The following is a 15859-nucleotide window of genomic DNA, read 5'->3' on the forward strand; positions in this document are numbered from 1 at the left end:
TGAACACATGCTGGACAGTCACCTTACAGTCCCACTCAGCCACTGCTGAAATAATTGGGTAGCATTGTCCAAAGCTTCTCGATCTCCCATCTTGCACGCAAGCCCTAATACGGAAGCACGTAGTAACCTTAAAAAACAAACACACACAAAGCTGGGGCCTTGAGCACTTTTTAACATGTTTTAACATACACTGACAAATAATTAAGTGAAAATTTAAAAATGTAAGAAATAACTTTGTAAGGTGGTCTCCGATATCATTCCATCCCAGAAAATCTGCAATGGGCTTCACTTGACTCTGGAAGTATTCCTGAAATAAAAGCACCATGTACAGTGAATAAGAATTTACTGTTTATCAAGTTTCTTAATAATTATAATATAAAGCCCCTGTTGTAATCTTCTTTCATACTAGTCCAGAGAACTTCGGGTCTCTCGTTAGGGAAGGGAAGTATTCAGTTCTATCACATTGCAAATTTGCTTCAGTCCTGAAGATAAGAACATCCTGGGTGATTCTCTAATGTTTTGTAAAACGTTGGGTAAGCCCCTTTTAAGCTCTACTTTTTAGTTAACATTTGTGATAAGTAGAGTAACACCTGACCTACCTACTGCACTAAGAAGATTAATCAAGTATTGATGACATTAAAATAGTGATAACTAATGTATGTATATTGCTTTTGGATTTACAAAGGGTTTTTATTTTATGTGGTCTGCACTATCCCATTGCCATGGACAGTGAAGTGCTGACATTCCTATTGTACGAAGGAAATGAAGATTCACAAATATTAAAACATTTGTCCAAGTTATTGCATTTAGCAAGTAGAAGAGCTACAGATTTGAATCCAGAATTTCCTTAAAATCGCAAGTGACCTAGCAAAGTGTGTCAGAAATCACAAAACAAAGTAATCAGAATGACTAGCCCATCATAAACTCTCAACGTGGAAATAACAGCAGTAAGAATAAGGAAATATAATGTTATATTTTGGTAAGAATAAATTCATTTTAACATTGACAAGTCCATTAAAACTAAGATCTAGTTAGTATCTTGTCTATTTTAACTAAAATATTAATTCTTATATTCTTTCCAACACTAAAATATATCACTATGTGGTATACTGAACCAGAAATACGGACATACTTCAAGTTGGAAAAAAACAGAGATAGCATCTCTTTGGTTTGACTAGTCGTGTCATTGTACTTTCCTTTCATTTCACCTGGCAGGTCGATGTGCTTTGGAAGCTCCTTCTCTCAGAAATCTCCCTACTCTTCTAATTGCTACACATTTACTTTCATAAGATCTAGCATTAACATCACCTCAATCACAGGGTAAAGCTCTTTATCATCTTCAAACATGCTAATGATATAGGTTACAGCTGAAATTGCTCTCTGCCATGGTAAAAAATCTTCTTCCATTCTGAGATACTTGGTCAAGTTTAGAGCCATCTTATAATCTAGAAGTTGAGCTCTAAGGAAGAGAAAAAAAAAAACAGTTAATTAAAAACCGTAGACTAGTACTCATTTGACTGAAAGTACTTATACGGAAATCACAGAATTCAATATTAATGAGAATCCTTCTATTAAACAATTAAGAAAATGGATTTATTGGGGGGGGGGCAAGTCAAAGAGGTTTGTTCACATGATGCATTAGTGCTTTCATACTTTCAGTAGTAAAGTGGAAGACAGAATATTGAAAAGTACATTTGAAAAATTGCTGAGGTAAAATTTTGGATAGGGGCGCCTCGGTGGCGCAGTCGGTTAAGCATCCGACTTCAGCCAGGTCACGATCTCACGGTCCGTGGGTTCGAGCCCTGCGTCGGGCTCTGGGCTGATGGCTCAGAGCCTGGAGCCTGTTTCCGATTCTGTGTCTCCCTCTCTCTCTGCCCCTCCCCTGTTCATGCTCTGTCTCTCTCTGTCCCAAAAATAAATAAACGTTAAAAAAAAAAATTTTGGATAAAATCCATTTAGCTATGGCTAATATTGATGGATAGACATAAGCTGATTGTAATATACATATGTACCGTGATAAATATATCTTATGGAAATTACATTTGATGTGAAGAAGCATGAATGACAACACTCATGAATTATGAATACTTAAAACATTCCAATTTAACTTATATTGCCCATTAAAACATCTTTTTCATATACTTCCAAGTAATACTCGTAAATATAGATTTTGTTCTTCCACAAAATCTGAAGTTTCTATTGACATTTCAAAGTTTAAAGAATCCAATTTCTTCCTCCTTAAAAGGGATTCTAGAGCCTTTTGAAATACTGTTCTCAGAAATCTGTTATGCCTCACATTTTGGACTAGGTTTTAAAAAAGAACCTTAGATGGGAATCCTGCCTTTTCAAATTACATTTTGAAAGTTTAAGTTAAATAATAAATGTTAAATTATTGAATTAGTAATATTGATGTGTTGGCTATTATGTTTGAAATTATTTTGTGAATGAATAAGACAGTAAATATATCTTGATTTCTTCCCAAGAGTTTGATTACAGGATGTACTAATATTGGACAGATAGAGAAGAATACAAATCTTTGATATCATTTGATTTACATAATGAGATATGATACACAGCTTGTTTTCAGTTCAGAGAGTTGATTTCCCTTATTTTCTCAGTTCCTGATCTTATTTAGAAGGAATTATATTTTGAAGCATTCAACCTCCCTTAATAATAGTATAAATAATATGGAGAAACGGTGTGTTTTATTCAGAATGTTGGTTAAGTAAAAAAAAAAAAAATGTAGAATTTTGTGTTGATACTTGAAACTTGAGAATTTTCTAATTTTAATGATTCTCTATTTTCCCTGGTGGATAGAGCAACAACCATGTCCAGTTGGTGATTTTTTAAGGTGGTTATGAAGAATAGTTGTTGCTCTGAGGATCAATTTAGCGAAGAGGACAATGAAAGTTTAGGAAGGATGACAGATTGTTTTGTCAGAAGCCAAGTGGTCTGTACATTTCAGATAGGTGAAGACTGGAAGGAATGAGTCTTGGTTACTAAGGCCAGAAGAATTGGCTAATTAGGTAGCATAAGTAGAAGTAAGAAGGGAATACTATGTATTCAAATGTTGAAAATCAATATCCTATCCCATTGCCTTATATTTTCCAACATGCTTGATAGCTACGCAACAGTTCCATTTTGGTATCACTTGTTTTCTTTAAGTCTGAGTCATATGGTCAGAATGCTGGACTGGGAGTGAATTTTTGCTGATTATTATAGGGATGACATTTTGAGAAATTAGCTGATGCACCTTTCTTTTTCCACAAATTATGTTACTCCACAGCTCCTACTGGTATTTGATAACTCCAGAGGAAAAGCAGCATCATTTAACGTTTATTTATTTTTGAGAGACAGACTGAGACAGAGTGTGAGTGGGGGTAGGGCAGAGGGGGACACAGAATCCGAAGCAGGCTCCAGGCTCTGAGCTGTCAGCACAGAGTCCGACACAGGGCTTGAACTCATGAGCCCCGAGATCATGACCTCAGCTGAAGTCGGACTCTTAACCTAGGTGCCCTGAAGAGCAGTATCATTTAGAACTATGATTCTCAAATTTGAGCATACATCAGCAACACCTGGAAAGTTCATTCAATCACATACTCCTGATTTAGCAGGGGTTCTGATTTGGCAGATTTGGAGTAGAGCCTAAGAATCTGAATTTCTCACAAGCTCCTAGGTAGTATTGATACTGCTGGGACCACATGTGAAGACCTGCTTTTGAGAACAAAGTCATCTCTAGTGCCCTTCTCACATCCCCTTACAGTCCTGTGTTGGCTCACAGCTGCCACCTTCTTCAGAGACTAGCCCTTGGCCAAATACAGCCATCCTACCTAAAAGGTTATGCAATCCCCGCCCCTGGCCATTGATTTTAGGATTCAGGAATAAAATAAGCCAACTTGTTTCCCTCAAGTTGGACCCACTCTTCAGCACAATTCATAGCTTTCTAGTGGAATCTAGCAAAGCTCGACTCCATCTGAGACCATATTATGGCTTAGCTTTTTATCCCTGTCCCATTCTGTTTCTCATACTCCCTATCTCATGAGAGTTCTCTCTCAATAAACTACACATACATTAACCCACATTTCATATTCTATTTCTAGAAAGGGAACTCAACCTAGGATATCATTCTTATGCAACTTTAAGTCTCAAATTCCATTAGTTAAATCCATAGACATACAGCATTTCTGAAAGCCAGATGTGGTTAAGAATTTTCTTTATTCAAAAATCATCCAGGGGCACCTGGGTGACTCAGTCAGTTGAATGTTCGATTCTTGATTTCGGCTCAGGTCATGATCTCAGGTTCATGAGATGGAGCCATGCGTTGGGATTTGCACTGAAAGTGTGGAGCCTGCTTGGGATTCTCTCTCTCTCCCTCTCCCTCTGCCCCTCCTCTGCTCACATTCTCTCTCTCTCTCAAAATCAATAAACATTAAAAAAAAAAAATCTTCCATCAATCTAGCAGAAGCCTAGCTTGATGGACTTAAACTGTCCTATAATCCAGAGAAGAGGGAAGGTAAAACTTAAAGTTTCCACCAAACTCAATGGCCAAGAGGACAAGCAGGTCTAATGAGAGAATTCTTCCTCTTCTATCTTTGGCTAGGGCAGCCAGGAAGTTTGGGGAATCCTGTAACAAAGGGTTTGTTTTTGCTTCCCTGGATGTGACCTGGAAAGACAGCATAGTCCTCAGAGAAGCTGAGGTAAGCATAGTGTCTTGCCTAACATTACTCTTTACTGGGACATTAGAAACAGTTCAGAGAGGTGCCTGGGTGGAAGGAACTGACCTCATGTGCTGATGGTCCCCCGCAAAGCCTTGGGTGGTGTGGAGAATTTCAAAAGTTCCCATGTGTCTGATCTCTCAGGGTTCACTTGCCAATTAAATTCTAATTTCTGGCTTAAAACAGTCTCTTTGCAAACAAATAGATCCTTTTTGGAGTCTTAGTTGATTACTTCTCCTTCTTTAAAAGGGAGTCCATGGGCGGCGTTGGGGTGGGGGGGAGATTGGGAGGGTGAGGTTGCTTATCCAGGTCTGTGTTGTGCTCTGGTCACCTCTCAGACACCTATAAAATGGTAAAACTAGTGACCTAGAGATCTGTAACCTGGCATAGCTGATGTTCACTGGCTGTCTTTATTTGCTAACCTGCTCCTCACTTTGGATGTCACAGGAGCCACTGCTCTGTGAAGCCTGGCTGAAATTCTGTCCACATCATTAGCTTAGGTGGCCCTTTAAGCCATCCTTTCTGCCCTTCTTCACCTAGAGACCCCTGCTCCCGCCCACTGGCTTGCTAGCCAGTACTCTCTGCTTTCCCTTATGTTACTCTTCACCCCTCTCCTGGCTGTAGCACAGAGTGGGCCACAGAGCACAATATAAGCTACTGAAAAGGAAAAACCTACGGTAACAGGTGGACAAAAAAAAAAAAAAAAGGATTCTTTCTGTCTCAGTTTTGGCAAGGCCCCTTGCCTCACCCCCCTTGGCCTAAATCCCAAAGTAAGATTCAGGCCCACCAAATTGGAACTAACATGGTCAGGATAGATTTTTTGATTCTTAGCTGATAACCCACCACTAGCCTATTACAGGCATTGGAGAGGCTAGGGGGAGAGAGACATTTTAAAAGAAGCCTTTAGGGGGCCACCTGGGTGGCTCAGTCAATTAAGCATCCAACTTCAGCTCAGGTCATGATCTCACGGTGTGTGGGTTTGAGCCCCGTGTCGTGCTCTGTGCCGACAGCTCAGAGCCTGGAGCCTGCTTCGGATTCTGTGTCTCCCTCTGTCTCTGTCCCACCCCCACCCACACTCTGTCTCTTTCTCTCTCTCTCTCAAAAATAAATAAACATTAAAAAATTTTTTTTAATAAAAATAAAAGAGGGCTTTTGGGAGCGCTGTCAGTGTCCTGTGAATGCTCTCCTTCCACAGGGGAAAGAGGGATACAAGAGGCTTTTCCCCCTAGGTCAAGCTTAGGAAAAGAGGCTTTAATGACACCACTTGACGAGTTTTACCTGTGTAACCCGGAGTTTGGAGGCACAGTGGCCTGGCGTCTGATACCCCAAGAAATCTAAAGGATAAGAGACTATGGTTGACTACTGCTCTGGCCTCACAGTGAAGAGATAAGACTGCATGGGGTGGCCCATCCTTCCAGACTACGCTGGGAGAAAAGATACATGAATACTTCCTGTGGAGCAGAGGTGGTTCTGAGGTTTTCACTTGCTCACCTCAAGGAACTGCAGGAGAAAGACTCTTAGCAATAAAAATGGGTGTGGATGGCCAACACCCGAAGAAAACAGCACACAAGGAAAAGAGTCAGTATTCAACATCTACGAAGTTCAGACGGCACCAAATGTGGACAGTATGTCAGGCTCTTTCTTCCCTTCACCTGCTCTCCCTTCTGGCTCTCCTTGCCTTAGGTCTGGAGGAAGCAGAGGCAGCCCAGTAAGGGTGGGGAAAAGTAGAAGTTCCATGCCGAACAATGGGGAGGACATCAAGCACCTTGTTCCTGCTGCAAGTAGCCGGCCTACAACCTGCCTGAGTTGGGGGCAGGGAGGAACTTAAAGGAAGCTCTCCCTTCTGGCTCTCCTTGCCTTAGGTCTGGAGGAAGCAGAGGCAGCCCAGTAAGGGCGGGGAAAAGTAGAAGTTCCATGCCGAACAATGGGGAGGACATCAAGCACCTTGTTCCTGCTGCAAGTAGCCGGCCTACAACCTGCCTGAGTTGGGGGCAGGGAGGAACTTAAAGGAAGCTCTCCCTTCTGGCTCTCCTTGCCTTAGGTCTGGAGGAAGCAGAGGCAGCCCAGTAAGGGCGGGGAAAAGTAGAAGTTCCATGCCGAACAATGGGGAGGACATCAAGCACCTTGTTCCTGCTGCAAGTAGCCGGCCTACAACCTGCCTGAGTTGGGGGCAGGGAGGAACTTTAAAGGAAGTTGGTAACTTTGATGGTTTTACTGGACTGGCCATCTACTCAAACTGAGCCTGTCTGGGGGACTTGAAGCGTTGCAAGAATTTTTATTCCTTGTCTTAGACAAATGTACCCATCTGGATATTCATCCAGGGCAGTAAGAGTACTGGCTCCTCAAATTTGGGGACAGGGGAATCAAGAATGCATTTATTTTTAGATGTGCTCTTTTAGTCCTGCTTGTGAAACATGATAGTTACATTTCTCTTTGAACAACCGAGCGGAACTGCATGAATTCTTATCCTACCCCAGGCACTTACCTGTGTAACTCCTTTTTTCTCCCTAAAGCTTCAGAGTGATCTGAATGTGTTGTGTGTGAATGTGATGTGTTTCTGCTTTTTTCTCCCTAAAGCTTCAGAGTGATCTGTACCTGGCTGCAGTCAACACTAGTGGACTGTTTCCCTGAGTCTTGTTTTCCTCATGTGTTACAGAAAGAAATTGGGTGATAGCTCAATAGCCCAGGTGGTAGCTCAGGTATTTTCCAGATGGGTTGCTGTGTGACTCTACATACTTTTTGGTTTTCAGATTTGTTTCACTTTCTTCCTTTCCTTATCTTTTCAAAATTTTACGGGGCTGTGGCCGAGGAGCTGAGCAAATGCGAGAAAGTCTTTCAATTCCATGAGTTATTTGCTTTATACACAGTTCCCCCAGAGAGAGCTGTTCAAGAGGCTTTCACTTCTTAAAGCAAAAAGAACTGTCTGCATTGTGTTGTGATGGGAATTAAACCATAAAGAAAGATAGTGCCATTCTGTGTAATTTCTAACAGCCAAGAAGATGCCAAGCTTTGGAAAAGGTCATGATGCATTCAGAGGAGAGTTTCCCCCAAAAAGAATTCTTAATGGTTCTATTATGTTTTAAAATATTATCTTCCTTTACCACTTAATTTCCCAGGCCTGTGCAGTGTCTGGGACAGTCAAGGGATACACTTGAATTAAGTACTTGCTACAGGCCAGACATTGTTTGGGGCGCTTTATGCACATTATTTCATTTATTTCTTACAAGTCTCACCAGGTCACCTCCATTCTACTCAAGAGTCAGAGAGAGGTTAAGAAATTTACTTAAGGTTATACAGAACCAAGATTTTAATCTGGTTTCCCAGCTCCTTTTTTAGCCCTACTCATTCCCTCCTTTAAAACTGTCGAGAAGGTTTTCTGACTTCCAGTGTATTATCGAGGAAGTCTGTGTAAAATAGTTCTCTCATTCCTTTAGTGCTGGCATACTATCCCTCAGGTATGTATTCAGCTCATATTTAATGAGCTTCTGCCATGGGCCAGTCACAGGAGCTGGGAATAAAATACACCGGGAACATGATCTGGGCTCCTACCCTCACTAACTTACAGTTTGGTAGCTTGGTAGGTGAGATGGACAATTAATAAGAAATGACCATATCATATCATGGTGAAATACAGAGTCCGCAAAAGGGACACCCAACCCAGACAAAGGGGCCAGTGAAGGCTTTTTTATGTCTAGGATGAGGCCACTACAAAGCCACGAAACCAGTGGCTGTGTCCCTAGCTCCTACAAGTATCAGAAATTCAACAAATACCAGTTGAATTAGTGGTGTTAGACTACTTGAAAACAAAACAAAACAAAACAAAAAAAACCTTCAAAGGTACTGTGGTTACTACTCCTCCATTTCCCTAATATATGTTGATGATTTTTTTTCTAAGCGTAGGTTACGTTCAAGCCATGGGGGGAAAAAAAGTCAAATTTCTTAAACAGTACCTTAGTTCTGATCAATCCTAGAGCACCATGTTTCATTCTTTTTACCTTGATTACTTCAACAAGATTTGACAACTCTGGCCATAAAATGATACAATGGGCTTAGTTAGGCTCATAGAACTAAGTTAATGAAATACATTGTCATTTTATTATATCAAATTAATCAAGTGCACTTTTGAGCATTTGCAAATGTCACTCCTAATTAGCTCAAGGGCTCTGGTATAGTCAAACCCTACTCAAAGGTGAGTTTTTGTGGGTCTGATAAGAGCTAATATCAGTATTTGGGCTATGAGGCTTATATGGGTTTTTAAAAAGAGAGTTAAGGAAAACAATAATGTTATCAATAGTGGCTTTGGATATTTTAAGCTATAACTAATACTTAAACATTGTTGCAACTCATTAAGAAAAGAGATTTGGGATACAATCCGTAGTATTTTAAATAGTCTAAACTCATTCCAAAATTCACCTTGCCAAGGCAAAAGCATCATCGATAAGACTTGCGCGGTCAGCAGAAGAAAACCCCTGGGAAGAAGAAGAAAATGAGGTAAGAGGCACAATTTCTAAAACAAAGAATGTTGAAAAAAATTAATATCATTCAAGCTGTTGTTCTTAGAACAACAATAAAACAATTCACAACCACTGCTACTCTTACCTTGTGGTTGAAGGAAAGATTGGTAGCTATCCATTCCCAAGTTGGTACTTCATAATTTACACGATAAAACCCAATATGATCTGGGTTTATTTTGAGAAAAACATTTCCAGCAGGATTAGAAGAGTTCAAAGTGATTCCTGTGGTAGTAAATAAACACTAATGAGAAACATGTTTGCATATACTGTAAACACAGAGAAATTAGGCCCAGAGGGTCAGAAGAAAAGAAAAGAAATATCAGCTCAAGGAGTCAAGTTTGATTTGGATCCAAAGCCCCAAAGCCTAATTCTTATTTAGTTACCTAATTTTAGAATGTCACTGTAGTACGTGAGCTGAAAAAGAATAACTTATGTAAATAAGCGTCCTGTGATTTGTGACTTATACTTCTTACTGGTAGTAGCTTGCCAAAGGAGTGAAATAATTCTGTGCTTGTCAATCCTTCAATAAAAGTAAACAATGCCCAAAGACAGAGTGGTTCGTGCTTCTGGGGGTAGTCTGCATATTTCTAATCGTGATGGATGAATTACACAAAGAATATGCACTGGGCAGCCTGGGGAGGCGATAAAAATGTAAACATTTCAAAGAATACTTTATTTATTAGAATCAACATTCAAATTGATGGAAATGGCTATTGCCTAGCAGAACAATGATTTGAGCATCAGTAATGCTTTTAAAATGTCAAGAAGGCTCGCAATAGAACTGAAATCCAAATACAACATTCTTGATTTTGTAATCCATTTCATACTTGCTCTTCCAATTTTATTTATCTTTGTAAAGTCTTCTGTTTCCTTATTTCAGTTGATCACATCAATGCTTTTCAGCAATGGATTTGCCAAATGAACTCTCTTTCTAAAGTAGCATCCAGTATTTACAGAGGGCTCTAGTATATAGATTTTAGAAGCTCAGCATTGAAGGAACAGAGACTTAAGTGTAAGATAAAAAAAAATTCACTTAAAATAATAGCTGTGGGGCGCCTGAGTGGCGCAGTCGGTTAAGCGTCCGACTTCAGCCAGGTCACGATCTCGCGGTCCGTGAGTTCGAGCCCCGCGTCGGGCTCTGGGCTGATGGCTCAGAGCCTGGAGCCTGTTTCCGATTCTGTGTCTCCCTCTCTCTCTGCCCCTCCCCCGTTCATGCTCTGTCTCTCTCTGTCCCAAAAATAAATAAACGTTGAAAAATAATAGCTGTGCTCTGACACGACCAGTATTTATTTGTTAGTGTTACTCCTATACTCTTTAATTCATACACTCTCTCGTTTGCATGGACAATATGCAGTGTAAGTAATGGTGTGAGAATAGTTAGTATATTTGAAAATTTTCAATTTTAATGTAGTGAGGATGTAGGATGTGATATCGGAAAATAGAGGATGAAGCTGGAAATACAGTCTGGCTCTTCAAAGTACAAGAGCCACATGCCACGTGAAGGACTCCGTCTTCTGAGAGACAGAGAAGATTTTTAAGCAGGGAAATACCATGCTCACGTCTGCTTCATAGAAAGATACCTTTGCTAGTGGTGTGAGAGAGATATTGGGAGGAGATTTAGAGTCTCCTGTAATAACGTAGGGCAAGGGGGAATAAGGGCTTACTCTAATGTGGAGGCAACGAAAAAAGAAAGGAAGTGATGCATTCAAGAGACACATCACAGGTGAAAAGCAACAGTTGGTTTTCTTACTTGATGTGGAAAGTCAGAGGAGAGGAAAGTGGCTTGCATGATTGGATAAATAATGATGTTGCCATTACGGAGTAGAGGAAGATGAGTTAGTCTGGGAGGAAAGATGATTTAAATTTTGGAAGTGTTCACGAGGGTTGGAAGATCTCCAGGACGCAGTAGTTTTTCATAATACATGAGTAAGCTCTTCAGCAAGACAATACTTTTTTTTAGGAGCGTTCAGAGGAGGTACTTGACAAATTATAAACCTTTACCTCACTCACGTAGTATTTATCTTTCTTTGTCATTCTCCCATGGACAGGTTGTTGAAAGGAAGCTAATCTTTTGGCAACCGTACACTTTGGATGTTTGGATCTGGAGGAGAGCCTCTTGCTAAGCACAGAGACATATGTTACAGGAGAAAGAGCATGAACTTTCGAGTCTGACAGATCTAGGATAAAACCCTTGCTCTGTGACTGACTAGCTGTGTGATCTTGGCCAAATCACTTGACCTCTCTGTGTCCCAGTTCACCATAAGGGAAATAGGGATAAAAATCCCTCACAGGACTGTTGTGAAGATTAAATAAGATAACATCAGTAAAGCGTTGGTCACACAGTGATTTGTCCAACAGATGGTAGCTATCCTCATTATTATGAAAGGGGATATGGCACAGTTCTATAAATAGCAAGGCAAATATAAATAACATTGAGAAGTTCCTGGCAATCCATCTAAATACTGCAGTATTTTAGTGTGCTTTATATATACCTAGTTAAGCCTGTCTCGGGTTACTGTGATTTTTCTCACTTTATAGATGAGGAAGCTGAGATCCAGGAAGTCAGTAGTTATGGACTTTCCAAGTTCATGCTACCTTCAGAACAGTTGTCAACAGCAAAAGACTGTTGGGTTGTTTAGTTGCATAGTGAAGTAAGTAGGACTAAAAATACTGGTGGCCATTCCCCGTGGCACATGGAAGTCAGGGCATATGTTTCTTTTCCTTTCTCCACTTACCATTATTTTTTTTTCTGATTTTAATGGTTGTATGTGTTCCTTACAGTTCCAAATATGTATTTGGAAGATAACAAAAAAAAGCATAATGAAGAATATAAAAATTACCCACCAATAGTTAATGTAATACTTATTTCTACTGCATGTGTGTCGTCTATATATGTGCATAAACACGCACACAGTACACATAATGGAACTTTACTGTTTTTAGGATTCGTAATCCTTCTCATTTAAAAGTATATTTAGGGGGCGTTTGGGTGGCTCAGTCTGTTAAGCAACCGACTCTTGATTTTGGCTCAGGTCATGATCTCTTGGTTCAGTTCATGAGTTCGAGCCCCGCATCGGGCTCTGCACTGACAGCATGGAACCTGCTTGGGAGATTCTTTCTCTCCCTCCATCCTCCCTCTCTCTCTCTCCCTCTTTCTCTGCCCCTCCCTCACTCTTGCTTTCTCACTGTTTCAAAATAAATAAATAAACTTAAGAAAAATGTATATTGTAAACACCTTGAAATTTTGTTTTCTATGCAGAGATCCCCCACTATCAGGGGGAAAGTAATGCATTCCTGTGAAACCTTTCATAAGCTGAAATGACATAGAAGAGTATCTCCCACTTTCTAAAAGTCCGTATAATACCACTTTGTTTCTACAAAGGATCTACGTTAGTACCTGTTTTTGCTAACCGAAAGAAATCCAAAGAGCACGTTCATTTTTATAAAAAAAGTCATTACCATACCAATATAGGTCTTGTTTTAACATGAAATGGCAGAATATGAACTTTCAGAAAGCACAGAATACCTGTATGTGAAATGGAAATTTAATGGCCACATAACAACCTGTCATTCAATTTATAAATTGTCTTGTTCTGTTTCTTGCTAGTTTTATGTATAAAAGTGTTGCATGAATTCTTTCTGGGTAGGAGTTCTCTCTAGAAAATTCCCTTTTTCTTTTATTTGTCTGGATGGTGGAGAAGACGGATAATTCCTTTTTCACAATTTCATCCAGGGGCTAATTAATTTCAATCCAGATAACTTCAGTAACAGAACTCATGTAACAGTTCTTTAATACAGGCATACCTCACTTTATTGAAATTTGCTTCATTGTGCTTTGCAGATACTACCTTTTTTTTTTTTTTTTACAGATTGAAGGTTTGTGGCAACCCTCCATGGAGCGAGTCCATTGGCATCATTTTTCCAAGAGCACTTGCTCACCTGTGTCTCTGTGTCACATTTGGGTAATTCTTGCAACATTTTAAACTTTTTCGTTATTACTATATTTGTTATGGTGATCTGTGCTCAGTGATTAAGACTCACTGAAAGCTCAGATAATGGTTAGTAAATGTAGCAATAAAGTATTGTTTTCATTAAGGTATATCCATTGTTTTTTAGATATAATGCTATTGCACACTTAACAGACTACAGTATAGCGTAAATGTAACTTTTATGTTACGTAGTAGGAAACCAAAAGATCTGTTTGACTTCCCTTACTGCCATATTCACTCTGTTGTGGTAGTCTAGAGCCAAACCCACAGTATCTCTGAGATGTGCAGGTATACCATTTTATATAAATAATTATAACAAACTTTAGACAACTAGACTATCAAGCTTGTGAGAGTTTGATAATTGTAGAGAAAGAAACATTTTTCTTTAGTGATGTAAACGCTTTGTTGCATTGAACTTTTAAGCAAATTCTTTTTCAGCGTAAAATGACAGTTTGTGCATCACTTAATAGTAAAACAGCTGAAAAATACAAAAGTAGTAATTTTTGACTAATGACACACAATTTACACTTGGGGAGCTAAAAATTTCTAGTAGGATGCAGTATCAGAATTTAGAGTCAAGGAAGAAAGCTTTACTCTCTTAAACTAAGACTAAATGATCTATTATAAAATTGGTTGGTTATACATTTGTGGTAAAAGTTTCAACAAATCACTTATTTAAGAAAATATTAATGATTGTGCTAGTAACAATTATGGAGTCCCTCCTAATCTCAGCAAGTGGCTTAAAGAATCTCCCTAAAAAGAAAGGGGTAGTTTTAACATGTAATATATAATAAACGGGAATCTAGAAAATGCAACCTGGCTACCATGATGAAGGATTATCACTGGTGATGGTTTTGTTGCTTGGAAAAAAATAATTGCAAAGAAGAGTTGGGTAGTAAAGATCTGTCAGTGTGTCTCAGTCTGCCTAGGGAAGCAGGTGCACCGTTGAGCTGGTACATGTGTTTCATATCTTTAACACATTGCCTCCTATAGAGAACAGTGTATGTGGCAGAGGTCTATTGGTGATTTACCACACTCCTCTCTTCCTCCTGGGTATACAGCTAGACTACATTTATTAGCCTCCCTTGCAGTTAGGTAGCAACATGGGACTGACATCTGGACACAAATTGTGCGCAGAAGTGATAGATGCACTTCTAGACTTGGTCCTTCCATTATCTTCCTCTGTCTTCTGGTCAGATGCAAAGACCTAGCAGAGGAGTCGAAAGTTCGGGGGGTTGGTGGAGCCATAAGGAGGAGAAAGACAGGATTTCTAAGTTATTATTTGGGAGTGAGCCACCTAGAAGAGATGGCAGGTGAGGAATACCTCCATCAGACTGTTGCATGAATAAGAAACTTTTATTGCATCAAAATAGCCTCTAAATACAATAATTAGACTCCCCTGGTTAATGCAATATATAAAGCTATCACAGCTTGGTGAAATCTCTAAAATAATTGATCTACCTTAACTCTCTCTTTACTCTTATTAAGTAAACTTTCTTCCTGGAAAGAGATACCTACTTAGCTGGCATGAGTATTCTGGTTCACCTTGGCCAGTATATTTTTATTTGTATAAATTAACAAATTAGCATTCTTATATGTTTGCTTTGTGTGAATAAATCTTTCAAGATTTGGTTGACCAGGGATGAATTGATGAAACTGAGCTTTTGAATCTGCAAAACTGAATTCATAATGACTGAATCAAAATTCAAACATTCCAAGAGGCTCAGCTTGAAAGAATGAAGTGTCTCCTTCTTTCTCTTTGTGATTAAATTTTAAAAAATATACACCCATAATTATTTTGATATGAAATATACTTAAATATAACTACCATAAAATTCTATTAATATTCTATTTATATGTAGTCAAAATTTGGCTATCTAAACCATCCAGAATGTATTCTCAGACCTGAAAGATTTATGAAAACGGCTAACACAAAGTCATTACCATCTCTTATGGCCTAGGAGAAACTTAGGCCATTACAAACACCTATCTTTTTTTTTTTTTTAACATTTATTTATTTTTGAGACAGAGAGAGACAGAGCATGAACGGGGGAGGGTCAGAGAGAGGGAGACACAGAATATGAAACAGGCTCCAGGCTCTGAGCTGTCAGCACAGGGGCCCGATGTGGGGCTCGAACTCACGGACCGCGAGATCGTGACCTGAGCCGAAGTCGGCGCTCAACCGACTGAGCCACCCAGGCGCCCCCAAACACCTATCTTAAAATATTATGTTTTAGTAGGATTAGTTATCTGGCATCATGTGATGACCTTCAAGTCTTCTAAATGTTAGAAAGCAGCAGATTAAAAAGAAAAAAGGAGGTATACTACTAAATGTAGGTGCACTGACAAAATAGTAGGCAGTACTAAGGATAGAGGCATAATTAAAGTATACACATAATTAAATATACATAACTAAATATACACACGTATCCTCTAAAAGCACAGCAGTCTGAAGGCAAACAAGCCTTCATGAAGCAAGGGCTTACTAAACTCTTAGTAAGTCTTAAGTTGTGCACAGAACCTCATTGGGAATAGGGTGGTTTCCTGACCTGTCATCAAGGAGTTTGATGTATAGATTGTATCTTCAAGGAGTTTATAATTTACTTAAAAAAGAAAAGACAGAGCATATGGATGTTAAATA

General features: G+C 39.3%; 1 protein-coding gene across 1 annotated transcript in view; it reads right to left on the reverse strand.

Annotated features, from left to right (window-relative positions):
* The window catches only part of LOC115512320 (glutamyl aminopeptidase), an 86788-nt gene that overhangs the window by 12291 nt on the left and 58638 nt on the right, over positions 1 to 15859 (reverse strand). Inside the window, exons 12-16 of the mRNA XM_030313253.1 lie at positions 9315 to 9451; positions 9129 to 9184; positions 1309 to 1459; positions 234 to 307; positions 23 to 127 (exon numbers count right to left, since the gene is read on the reverse strand). Coding sequence (XP_030169113.1) covers positions 23 to 127; positions 234 to 307; positions 1309 to 1459; positions 9129 to 9184; positions 9315 to 9451 — 523 coding nt within the window. The remainder of the gene's footprint in view (positions 1 to 22; positions 128 to 233; positions 308 to 1308; positions 1460 to 9128; positions 9185 to 9314; positions 9452 to 15859) is intronic.

The sequence above is a fragment of the Lynx canadensis genome, chromosome B1, assembly GCF_007474595.2.
Source record: "Lynx canadensis isolate LIC74 chromosome B1, mLynCan4.pri.v2, whole genome shotgun sequence".
Taxonomy (NCBI): domain Eukaryota; kingdom Metazoa; phylum Chordata; class Mammalia; order Carnivora; family Felidae; genus Lynx; species Lynx canadensis.